The 13,190-nt window shown below is 35.8% G+C and overlaps 1 protein-coding gene across 20 annotated transcripts in view; it reads left to right on the top strand.

Annotated features, from left to right (window-relative positions):
* The window catches only part of Rapgef6 (Rap guanine nucleotide exchange factor 6), a 221,301-nt gene that overhangs the window by 169,743 nt on the left and 38,368 nt on the right, over window positions 1–13,190 (top strand). For 14 of the 20 annotated variants that reach the window (XM_063230567.1, XM_063230557.1, XM_063230561.1 and 11 more), the window contains 4 exons: window positions 401–558; window positions 2,851–2,865; window positions 7,379–7,619; window positions 8,517–8,900. In XM_063230567.1, coding sequence (XP_063086637.1) covers window positions 401–558; window positions 2,851–2,865; window positions 7,379–7,619; window positions 8,517–8,900 — 798 coding nt within the window. The remainder of the gene's footprint in view (window positions 1–400; window positions 559–2,850; window positions 2,866–7,378; window positions 7,620–8,516; window positions 8,901–13,190) is intronic. The other 6 variants (XM_063230559.1, XM_063230563.1, XM_013146741.2 and 3 more) reach the window with 1 other exon arrangement.

The raw sequence follows: 13,190 nt of genomic DNA, 5'->3' as shown, positions 1-13,190 counted from the left end.
TTGCTGTACTGGAGGCAAGGTACGGTGTAGACAAGGACTTTTCCTGTGGTGTTGGCTGTGTGCAGTGGGTACAGAGATCAGTGGCCACTGTGGCTGGGGAAGGTGGAAGGGTTCCCTAGACAATTAGGTGTAATTTCTCTTAGAAAAACAGTAGAAACTAAACATGACTTTTCTTTATAAAGTAGTGGAAGTATGTATAAATTAAATTTTATTTGAATGAATTTATTAAAAATGTCTTACTGCTGTCTTCATCATTATAACTGTCTTGTTTTTAGAAATGTAATCAAATTGTTTAGTTTACCACTTAGAAGTGGCTGTGTATACCTTAGTAACAGCATAGAGCTCTTTGCTATTTAAGTGCCCTCTAACGCTTCATGTGATTTCTGGCATTCCTTTGAAGTGATGGAGGCCTGAGCCAGTCACAGGATGACAGCATTGTGGGAACGAGACACTGTAGACACAGCCTGGCTATAATGCCTATTCCTGGGACACTCTCATCCAGCAGTCCTGATCTCCTGCAGCCAACTACCAGCATGTTGGACTTTTCCAACCCTTCAGGTAACATTGGTGTGTCAGTTACATGGTCACATCTGTGCCCAGGGGACAGGTAAATAGTTGTGCTTTGTGGAGCAAGTCCTGGATTTGCCTGTAGTGCCTTCTCTGAATTATGAGCTGATGTGAAGATTTTGAGCTAATGTGAAGATTTTGTCTTCTTACCTGCACTGAGCAGTGCTTCCTCTGAAATAAAGCCGAAGACCATTTTAAAAGGACTTTATCTGACCCCAGATCTAGGTGTCTTTTGGTAATTGTTTTCTAAGCAGGTGAATTCAAGCAGAGATACTTCTCATTCAAGAAATATGTTAACCAGAGTGCTGAAAGGAACTAGGCAGATTATTCTAATCTAAGTGCCTCACTTATTTCCTCTGTGATATATAAAAATCTCTTAGTAATTTGCTTTGTTTTTTCTTTTCTTTTCTTTTTTTATACTGGGAATCAAACTCAGGACTCTGAGCCTACCAGGCTGAGCCATATCATCAGCCATCTTAGTAATTTCCTTAAAACACTGAATTTTGTCTTAGCACTGGAAGTAATTTTGTCTTTTTTTTTTTAATGCTTCCACAAGAATGAGTGTATTTCTGATTCAGCTCAAGTTTTCAAGAGCCACTGCTATGAAAAGGAAATTCAATTACATAAATCTCAGTATTAGAAAAAAGAAAGTGTAAGTGTAGTAATAGTTTACTATAGCAACTTGAAAATATCAGGATATGGCATACACAGCTTGGTGAAGATCACTTTGTACATTGTTTCTTCCTTTAACCAGTAGAGAGATGATTAAACCCAGTAAAGTGATTCTGCATATCCCACCTGCTATTTAGCTGCAAGTTTTCTTTCTAGAGCAATTAGTGAATCATTACCTTGCTCAGAAATTTCTGGCAGTGTCTGTATTAGGCTTCAGACATGAAACAGATCACTGTAGTTGCTTTAGCAGAAGTTAACAGAAAGGTGATTATCAGCATATAAGGTTAATTATTTGCCTGATACTGTTAAAAAGAAAGCAGTAAGTACCACAAGTAGAACTACAAACTGGGTTTGCTGTCAGGTACATTAAGGAAGTACCCCTTCCAGGGTGAGGAGTGTGGCTGGGTGCACCTCTTTCTTGCCTCCAGACGTTCTCCCCACACTCACCCCTTTTTCAGTATGGTACGACCTTCACCACTCTTTGCCCAGTTGTTGGCCACCTGGAGGGTTCTCTTCCTGTATGTCCAGTGGGCTTGCTTATTCATCCCTGCTGAACTCATGTTACTCGTGTCAACTGGGAGGCCCAAGCACCCTATGCTGTGGTCACTGTCTCATTTTTGAGACGTTCCCAGCACATTTTCACAGTCTTACGTTGTTCATCATGGGGTAGAATAGAAGTTTATTTTGAAGTCTGTGTGTGTTCATCAGTGGTACTTCTTAGACCAGTAGGCTGTTCACAAGTGCAGTGTGTTCACAAACTCAGTGTGCACATGTTTGCAAGGCAGGTATTTGGGGTTATACAGTTACAAGTTTAATGAATTTCACAGTTGTATTGTTGCCATGACATATGTAGAAAACGGGGCTGAAAGAGTAAGGAATGAGATGGTAGGGAGAGGATAAAGCACTAGGGAAACAGCAGAATGAGGTTGAGATTATTAAAATTTAGAAATCGTTAACCCTTATGGGGGATAAAATGCAAATCTCTAGAGAAGAGAGGTTACCCAACTTGATTTCAGAGTGATTGCATAATTCTCTACTTAGAAACATCTTAACAGGACTAAAGGTGCTTCTTAAAAAAAAAAAACAGAGAAAGCCTGATATGGCTCAATCTGCTACACATATTCATATCAAAAATATAAATCATGGGCTGGGGATTTAGCTCAGCGACATAAGCACCTGCCTTGCAAGCAGGCGGTTGTGAGTTCCATCCCCGGTACCAATAAAAAGAAAAAGAAAAAATATAAATCAACACATATGTCATAGACATTTAATTTATAAATCACATTTTTCAATCCCTAAATGTGCATGTAAAAGGCCATCTATCTAGAGCTGGTATTATTTATATTGAAAAAATATTAGCAAAAAATTCCAAATTGAACTCTATAAATTACAGCACTGAAATTAGCAATGTATATTATATACATACATTATAATAGTCACATAATGTGAGCTAATTTTGATTAATGCTAATCAATTTTGAGCACACCAATGTTGTTCGTGTTTAAAGTATTAGATCAAAATTAAAATAAGAGCAAAACTGCAGAACTGTTGAACAGTTTGTTTTTGATTGCTGACTTTTTTATGATTTTGCTTTATTTTTGCTGCATACAGCTGTTGGTTTTTACTGTAAGTATGTTGGCATTTTCTTGCTCATGTTTCTGTATAATATTTTGCTGGTTTTTTTAAAGATGCAGAATTGAATGAACTAGGAAGCAGAAATTTCCTTTCCATTTACAAGATAGTCTTAACTGACATTTATTCTTCATTATTTTCTTTTAATGTTTTATGCTATTCTTTAACTAATGAAAAATATTTCGAAACTTTTGACCTAGTAATACAAGATGAAACCTAAAGAATTTAAGAGTGTAGCTAAAAGAAATTTGGAACTGAATTTTTTTTTCTGAATTTGAATGTAGAACTTTTTCTGCTTAGTTTTTCATTTAACAGTACAAATCTTGAGCAACTGTGCATAGTGACGCATCCCAGCACTTGGGAGTCTGAGGCAGGAGGATCCTTGCAAGTTTGAGACTAACCTGGGCTGCAAAGTGAGCTCAAGGCCAGTCTGAACCACCTAATGAGACCTTATCTCAAAAAGACAAAAAAAAGCAAATCTTTATTTGATTTATTTAATGTAGCAAACTTAATTCTGTACTGAAAGTTTGTTATTTTGTTATTTTTAATTATAAAGGAATATATAATCATAATTTTTTTAACTTTTTTTTTTTTTTTTTTTTTTTGGTACTGCGGATCAAACTCATGACTGCCTGCTTGCAAGGCAGGTGATTATGCCGCTGAGCTAAATCCCCAGCCCAATCATAATTTTTTTTAAAAATACAGAGAAAGGATAGAGATACATCTCTCTCCATTCCCCACTATTTACAGATTATTATTAATTTACTAATACATCCTTTTAGAAATTGCATTGTACAAAAAAAGTGTGTGCTGTTCCCTTTATCCTAAATGAAATGTTATACTTTTCTTCCACTTACGAATTTTGTTTAGCAAAATATCTTGAATAATTTCCTATGTTAGAATGTAAAATTCTACCAGAAAAAAAATTTTTTTCCATTTTGGCAGTGCTAGGGATTGAACCAAGGACCTTTCATGGAGCTATATCCCCATCCCTTTTTATTTATGTATTCACTCACTATTTTTAAATTTCAAGACAAAGTCTTGGTAAAGTGCCCCAAATAGACTTGAATTTGTGTTCCTCCTGCATTAGCCTTACAAAATGTTGAGATTACAGGCATGAATCAGTCCTCCTGGCTTCTACCAAGTTTTATAAACAACTGATTAGATTCTTTTATCCATTTTCCTGTGAGTAGATATTCGAAGTCTTCACATATCTCTACATATTTTGTATTTGCCTTTTTATTATATTTTAAATTTTGTCAATTCTGTTGAAATTAGTTTTCTTTTTTATATGAATAATTATGAAATGCATATTTTACCAGGTGTCATGATATGTATCAGGTGTCAGCACTCAGGAGGCTGAGATAGGGTTGCAGTGAGATCAAGGCTAGCTTGGGATATATACATAGAGTTCAAGGCCAAGCTGAACTACATAGCAGAAAACAGAAACAAGAATTATCGATTTGACTCTTGGCCATCGAAACTTGAAATATTTACTATCTGACCATTTATGGGTTATCTTATTTACTTGATTATTATCTCTTATTGATATACCATTCACTGTTGAATTTTTTAAGTAAATTTCTTTGAGATCAGAGACTTTACTTTTGTGTGCATTTTAGCTTCATACCTAAAATTTGAAAGGATTTGATCATTTTTTTTGGTCTTTTTCCTTTTTATCAGTACCGGGGATCAAACTCATGACTGCCTGCTTACAAGGCAGGCACTTATGCGGCTGAGCTAAATCCCCAGCCCCCTCATTTTTCATTTTTGATTCAGCTTTATTCTAGCCTCAGATAACATTTACACATTTGTCATGTACTGGACCAAGTATTATGCTTAACATATATGTTGTCCCACTATATCAAACAAGTTTGTAAAGAATATATATGTAGTAAATAGGTAACAGTTCTAAAATAAAGGTCTACACTGTCACTAATGTCAGTGAACAGAAAGTTTTTCTCTAGTCTCTTTTTTCAAAGTCAGCATTCATTACCTTAACAGATTCATCAGTTTTTGAGTTATGAGGTACCCTTTGGATAATCCCATTTGGAGATCTGTTCTTAAGGTACCACATTAATCTGCTTTGCTTATTTTAAATAATTTACAAGTAGTGTTTCCTTCACTTGGGGAACAGATGGCCTTAACAGAGTGTGGCTGTTTAACCCTATTCAGCAGTGCGTACAACTGTTCCTTCGCACAAGGTGTTACAGCATCAGGGGAAGAGAGCATGAAGTATGTGCAAATTCCCACCCTGTCTTTGTGAATAAATTGTGTGGAAGGAAGAAATAAAAGGGATACTGACCATTCCATTAAGGTCAGCTAGCACCACTTAATGATACTCAACCTTCAACACTTTAGGAAACATCCAGTTCTTCAGGCCAGGACCCATTTTTATGAAGAATTACTAAGAGGAGGGTGGGAGCAATGCAAATAATGCTGTAATGTTTGAACCTGATTTGAAGAGTAAGAAGGGATAATTAAAACTCTCCATTTGCTTTTTCATGGCAAACCAAAATTTCTGTCTACTTACAGTTACTTTCTGGCACAGGGAAGAAAAGCGTTTCTGATTTGAGTGGCTCATATAGTAGTCTGACTTTGATGAATATATGAAGTCTGAATATATCAAGAAAAGACAGTTTGGTACATCCTTCTAAAAATAGAAGCTGAAAAGATGAAACATTGTCCTTCTAACTTGACAGCAGCCCCAGAACTTTCGGCCTCTTATAGCTGAGACTCCTTCTCCCTGGCATTATATTCAGTTGAATCTTCTAGTACTAGAAGCATTTTTGTGTTCTCATTACCTTATTCTGTAAAACTTACTTCCTGCTATATTCCATTACCCTCTCCTCCCCTCCCCTTTCCTCTCCTCTCTTCTTCTCTCTCCTCTCGAGACAGATCTGTGAAATTTTTCCTCTAAAGGTTAATAGTGTAAATGATCCTAAGAATGTAGCACTTTTCAAGCAGAATAATTGAGTCACCAAAATCTTCCCTGCCCAACCCCACTACCATCATCACAGAAAAGATCACAGTAAGAAATCTTTATAATTACAAAATTTTATAACAATAATGTTTTAATAGGGAAAAATATAGCAGTTGTTTATGGTAGGAAATAAATCCCTTTTCACTTAACTTTGATAACATCAATAATTAGCCAACTGTTATCAAAGGAAACGTTGTTCTGGAAGCATTAGCCAAGCTGTGTGATCAGAACATAAAGAGGATACACCGGGGCAGGGGATTTAGCTCAGCAGCATAAGCGTCTGCCTTGCAAGCAAGCAGTCATGAGTTTGATCCCCGGTACCGATAAAAAGGAAAAAGACAAAAAAAAAAAAAAGAGGATACACCACTTATGTGTGCTTGTCATCTGAACATTATCTTGAGGTGGAATTTATTAATTTACAGCAGAAATCACGAGGGCACAGGTTGTGATTTTTTTTTTTTTTGTCTTTTTCATTTTTATCGGTACCAGGGATCGAACTCACGACTGCCTGCTTACAAAGCAGGCACTCATGCCGCTGAGCTAAATCCCCAGCCCCAACAGGTTGTGATATTTAACTATAGAAGCATCTAAAACCATTCTGCATAAGTAGAATATAAAACTATGAAAACTTTTGCCACTTGATAATAGACTTAAGTATTGCTACCTAGTATATTTCAGTAGGAAAAAGCATAGAAGATATCAAAAGGGAGTTTAAAAAAAAAAAGAAATACTAGTGGCTCAGTAAACAGTACCAATTACCAAATCTCATCAATAACCAAAGAAATGAAAAATTAAAAAATGACGTATTTTTTAGAGGGAGGAAAAGGATAGGGCTTTCAAAGTAGGTAAGCAGAACTCAACATTTTTTGTTAAGATGTTCGAATGAGGATGTGACCAAATTTGCTCTCTTACATTCTAGATTTATAAACTATTACAACTTTTCTTTGGAATTTTTTGGTCATATGTTTCAAAATCTCTGGTGATATGCATGACTTACAACTCAGCAATTATTTTTGAGAGGTTTTACTAAGGAAATAGATTGCCTGCAAAGGTTTATCTAGTTTTTATGGGGTGGATCTCTATATCTAATGTAATTTACCATAATTGAAAATGGTGAGCACTCTACATGCCCATGATTAGAGATTTGGATAATTGAAAAATACAAAATATATAGGACTGAATACTGTGCCTCCATTAAAAATAGTTTTATAGAAGGATAACAGCATGTTTATAATAAATGTTATAATGTTATAATGTTATAATAAATGTTATAATAAATGAGAAAATTATGGCTTTCAAATCATTTGGGTTTTTTCCAATTTTTATGTTTGCAAATATGTATTAGTATTTTATCACCTGAAAAGTACATTTTTGTTTGTAAATGCAGTAGTTACTTTGGTTAATCTCCTGCCTGGAACAGAAATGTTAACGTTTAGAGGAATCATTATATTCCACATTGCTTTTTGAAGCATTTTTAAAAGTAATTTTCTTGAAACTAATAAGGCATATTTTGTATTTATATAGATATTCCTGATCAAGTCATAAGAGTTTTCAAAGCAGATCAGCAAAGTTGCTACATTATCATCAGTAAAGATACTACAGCTAAAGAAGTGGTTTGTCACGCTGTTCATGAATTTGGCTTGACTGGTGCATCTGACACATACTCTCTCTGTGAAGTCTCTGTTACTCCCGAGGGCGTCATAAAGCAGAGAAGACTTCCAGACCAGTTCTCCAAATTAGCTGATCGAATTCAACTCAATGGAAGGTGAATATGCTTATTAGCAAATGTTCTTATTTGTAGATGTACTTTTTGAAGATTCTACTAAAACAGGTATTTTAAGCAGAAACATCATCATTACTATTGAGTTCTCATTAAAGTAGGGATTCTTTTTTCCAAACTTTTGCTTATATAAGTAGAATTGTGGGGTTTTCTTAAGGGTTACTCTAGAGTAGGGAGAATAAAAGGGAGGCCAGCTTGCCAAAATGTATAAGTAATCATGCTAAAATCTTAGAACTGCTAATGTGCTCAGTCTGTTTTTGCAGAGGAAGAAACTGAGTAACAGCAATGTGTCTGAATTGTATATGTAATAATTTATAAATTTGTTTATGCTGGGTGTAGTGGCACACCCCTTTAATCCCAGCACTCAGGAGGCTGAGGCTGGACAATCCCTGCAAGTTCAAAGCCGGCCTGGCCTACGTAGTAGCAAGACTCCCATCTCAAAAATAAAAATAAAAATAAAAAATGTGTCAAACATAAGCATGTGTGGGGGAGAAGAAACAATTGTTTTCACAATTGTTTTTCTAAGTAGTTTTCCTTTTGCTGTTCTAGATAGCTGAGGTTACAGATGTGTACTCAGTAAACTAGTAGGATTTTTTGGGGGTTTTTTTTTTTCTTTTCTTTTTTTTTTTTTTTTTGGTCTTTTTGAGACAGGGTCTCACTATGCAGTTCAGGCTGGCCTTGAGCTCACTTTGTAGCCCAGGCCAGTCTCAAACTCACAACAATCCTCCTGCCTCAGCCTCCTGAGTGCCGAAGTTACAGGCATGCACCACCCCTCCCGGCTACAGTAGAATTTTTGAGAGCAATGATAAAGTATTGCTGTGAATGACACCACATTTATGATCAGTTTTATTTAAAAAAAAAAAAAAACTTTTTCCTTTTTAGGTACTATTTGAAAAATAACATGGAAACAGAAACATTATGCTCAGATGAAGATGCTCAGGAGCTGCTTAAGGAAAGCCAGCTGTCCATGCTACAGCTCAGTACCATCGAGCTGGCCACCCAATTGTCAATGAGGGACTTTGATTTATTTCGTAACATTGAGCCTACTGAGTACATTGATGACATTTTTAAGTTGGACTCCAAAACAGGAAATACTCACTTGAAGGAGTTTGAGGACACTGTAAACCAGGAGACATTCTGGGTTGCCTCAGAGATTTTAACAGAATCAAATCAGCTCAAACGAATGAAAATTATTAAACATTTTATTAAGATTGCACTTCATTGTCGAGAATGTAAAAATTTCAATTCTATGTTCGCAGTTATAAGGTAAGTTTCTACAAATAGTTACAAGTATCTATGTGTGCTTTTTATACTAAACATGAAATCATTTCCTGCTTAGGTCCTAAATGCCTAGGAAAAGAAGAGTTCAATCAATAAGCTTTTATCAAAGCATCATTAGATTTGATATGCTTTATGTCCTGGTGGTATTGACTTTTTGGTTGGTTTCTTTCATGTTCCTATGACTTTTTTTTTTTTTTTTAATGGATGTGGATGGTTGGTTTTCCATTTCTCTTTTCTCATTGAAGTCACTGTACCCTTTTGGGGTATATGGTCTTCACTGTCAGACTTGGGACACAGGCACTGGGTCTCGCTGCTACACTGGCACTGGGAAATCACAGAGTGATGCTGGCTGTGCTGACACGTAGTCTAAGACCCTGCCTGAAACAAAAGAAAAACCACAGTATGTATACTCTGACCTTAAAGTGCTCTGGTGGAATACCAACAGCAGCAACTGTTTGTGAGCTTTTCATTTTTGCAGGACACTGCTTGAGATATCACTGGATGTCTTGTCACTCAAGCAGGGTAGGCTGTTAGACTTATAAAAGTCCTTTGAAATGTGTGTGCCCAGCTTGTATCCGTGGCTGTGTGACCTCTCCTTATTACCTTCCGCCTGCTTAATATGCAGAAACAGTTATAGGTAATTTATTTTCCCATTCTCACCCATCCCATGCAGATCTGTAGAAGGAGTCCTCTTAAAACAAGTCTGATTTTAAAGCAGAAAAGAGTTGTAATTACCTATATTTAAAAGGCCGTGTTTTCGTATACAGCAGTGAATTCCACCTTACCCAGAGTCACCTACACTCTACTCAGTGCCACCTATTCATGTCACCCACAGAACTTACAATTTTTTCTTATTGCTTTATCTTACTTAAGTAAGATAAAAGTGAGATTTTTTTTTTCTTCCAACACTGAGGATTGAACTTAGGGCCCACACAGTGCCTTATTTAATTATATTTAAAATCATTTTTGAGACAGTGTCACTCTCAGTTGCCCTGGCTTGAAATTGCAGTCCTCCTCCCTCAGTCTCTTAGAGTGCCGGGACTATACACATATATCACCACGCATGGTAAAAATGGAACCTTTGAGAACTTTTTAAACATGGCTCTCTCCAGTAAGAGGATAATTCTTGAAGTTAACCAGTGGCTACACTTGAACTAGATTTTTTTAGGCATATTAAACAAGCTGTACCCATATTTGAATCATGCCTTTTTCATTGCAGTAGCAGTATGTTGGCAGAAAACTGAAGGCTGGTTTTCTCATTTATAAAATGTAATCACTATATATTGCAAAAATGTAATAAAAATAAAATTTTTAAATGAGCAGCTGAATATATGCATACCTGCATTAGCCAGGGGTGATGTTACATACCTAATATCCAGCACTCTGAATTGCTAAGTCAGGAGGATTGCAAGTTCAGGCCCAGCCAGGGCAACTTAGTAACTTAACAAAGTTTCAGAATTTTCAAAACGGCTTGAAAAATAAGAATAAAAAAAGTACTGGGAATATAGCTCATTGTGAAGGCCCTAGGTTTAATCACCAGTACCATTAAAAAAAAACAGATCCAAATTGAGGACAAAGACATCATTGTAAATGCAGTACGTGGGAGGCTAGAAATTTAGCTGTGTGTATAGAAAACATGAGTGAAGGATTTGAGAGAGACTCAATTTTAGAGTATTCCATAAAAAAATTGACACTAAGAGTGTAGGTGGACTCTCTTAATGGTAGTAGAAAGAAAACTGTAGAGGATTTAAAATCACACCTTAGGGCCAGAGATTTAGCTCAGCCGCATAAGCACCTACCTTGCAAGTGCACAATTGTGAGTTCGATCCCTGGTACCAAAAAGAAAACACACCTTAGTAGTTATCTTCGGGGCTGGGGATTTAGCTCAGCGGCATAAGCGCCTGCCTTGTAAAGCAGGCAGTCGTGAGTTCAATCCCTGGTACCAATAAAAAGGAAAAAGACAAAAAAAAGTAGTTATCTTCAGTGTGGGCTACTGACAAGAGTCCAGCCAAAGATAGAATCAGCAGCACAGTCAGGAGAGGTCATTAAAGCCAGGGTGGCGCATGCCTGTGATCCCAGCACTTGGGAGACTGAAGCAGGGGGATTGCCATGAGTTTGAGACCAGCCTGAAATATAGTGAGACCCTGTCTCAAAAAAAAAAAAAAAACACACAAAACCAAGAGAAGAGTGATTTGAGAAGAAATGATAAGCAAAAATTCCAAGAAGGGTGTAGGAAAGACCTGGGGTGTGGGTAAAGGGGTTTGTTTTGGTGAAGAGATTTCTTTTGTTACAAAGAACTTTTGTTATTTACTTCTGTGGTTCATGTGAAGATAATTGCTTTGTATTGTTTTATATTCAGGTATATGAAAGAACATATAACTTTTCAGTAGAGACGGGCAGGTGAATCGTAAGTTCAGACTGGAATTAAATAGTATGGGTTTTTTAGTACATAATTTTAAATAGACATTATATATATGGAAAAAGTTCTGCACAATAAAAAAGCACAGAATGAAAACAGCTCTCTATCCCACTCAGTCCCCATCCCACCCACATTTCTCTCCTACTTGTTTTATTTTGTTTAATCTATCTTAGAGATTATTATTTACATTAATATTGATAAACCTGTCTAATTTTTAAAATATCTATAAAATATCTTGTACTATCGAGTATATGTTATTTATGGTTATCTCTAAATTGCTATCATCTAGCTGTTGTGTTTCCTTTTGCCATGCTGCAGCTTTGTATTTTTGTATAAATTTATCATTTCTGTAAGATATTCTACATTTTGAATCCTATGGTGAAGAGCAAAGAACTGCCTTGGTTTGAATCCAGTGTTAGCACTTACTAGCAAAACTGAGCCTCGGCATTCTAAAATGAGGAATCACGGTGGTTCCTGTCTCATGAGGTTGTTTCAGTCAGTGAATATATAATAAAAGCTCTAGCACCTTTGTAGTGTTGTAGTTTGGTTTATATTACTTTTTTATTCATCTTGAATTCTATTTTGTTGTAAGCAGTGAGAGAATACATCTTACTTTGTTCCACATGGCTTATTTATCCAGCATTACTGCATCTTTTCTCCTAAAATAGTGTTATCATTGAATATTAAAGTCTTGTACATTGTTGTGTCTATTTTTGGCACTCATTATTCCACTGATTTGTCTGTTCATTACTTTTTTGATTGCTAAAGCTTTAAAAGATTTGAAGATCTGATGATGTCAAACCTTTCATTATTCTTTTCATACTTTTCCCTAGCTGTTTCTGGCATGTTCGTTTTATCTACACTTTAGAGCCAGTTCAGTTGGTTCTTTTAGAAAATTTTATGGGTGTTTTCCTGATGATCACATTAAGTTAACTACTTTAAGAAAACTTACTCTAATTTTCTTGTTTCTTCTGTGGAGTTTGTGCTTTGTTCATGTAGATGTTGAACATTTTTTGAATGTTTACATCACTTATTGCTGTTATGAGTGGAGTCCTTGTAGTTTCTCGCTGGCTTTTGCTTCTACCTAAATGTTGGACACGAACACCAGTTTTTTGCATAAGCGTCTACTGCTTTCTTGTCTCTAATAATTTTTCAGTTAATATTTTTGGGACTTTGAGTTATACAATCTGATTTTCTTATTTCCTTCAAATATTGATAACTTCATTTCTTTATTCCATTTATCTGTTTTTTGGGGGGATTCAGGTTAGTCTGATTTCTAATATCTGAAGTATTACAGGGGCTTTCAGTTGAGAACTGTGTGATGCTTTTAATTCTTTTTTACTGATTTTCTAAAAATTAGGAATGCATATCAGGTTATATGATGGTTTAATATCTAAAGTGACAATAATTTTTTCTCTTTACTATTAGTATGGTAAATTATTTTTATAGTGCCCTGAGAATGAATTACCCTTCTAGTCTAGCATGAGCTCCATATGGTCAGGTAAATTTGATGGTGTTGTCCTTTGTTGATTTGTGTGGCTTAGTTGTGAATTTTAATATCAGTACTGTGATGACTTGATAAAATTTGTAGGCTTCCATTCTTTTGTTCGTGCTCTGCAGCAGTTTAAATAGCATTGAAGGTTTGAGACTTGAAAAGAATTTACCTATGACACCTGGTACTCTATTATAATCTCTGCCGTCGTTTTAGAGTTTTATATCAATTTCAGTGTTTCCTAAAATGGAGATGAGCACATTTTTCCTGCAAAGGAAGTGGTTTAGACTTTCTAGGATAAATAGTCTATCTTAAGAAACTACTGAAATCTGCCACTGTATCACAAAAGTAGCCCAAAACAGTA

This window comes from Cavia porcellus, unplaced genomic scaffold, assembly GCF_034190915.1.
Source record: "Cavia porcellus strain 051 isolate PalLab524CR breed Dunkin Hartley unplaced genomic scaffold, mCavPor4.1 scaffold_19, whole genome shotgun sequence".
Classification (NCBI taxonomy): Eukaryota; Metazoa; Chordata; class Mammalia; order Rodentia; family Caviidae; genus Cavia; species Cavia porcellus.
This window is presented reverse-complemented; position numbering and strand designations above follow the sequence as displayed.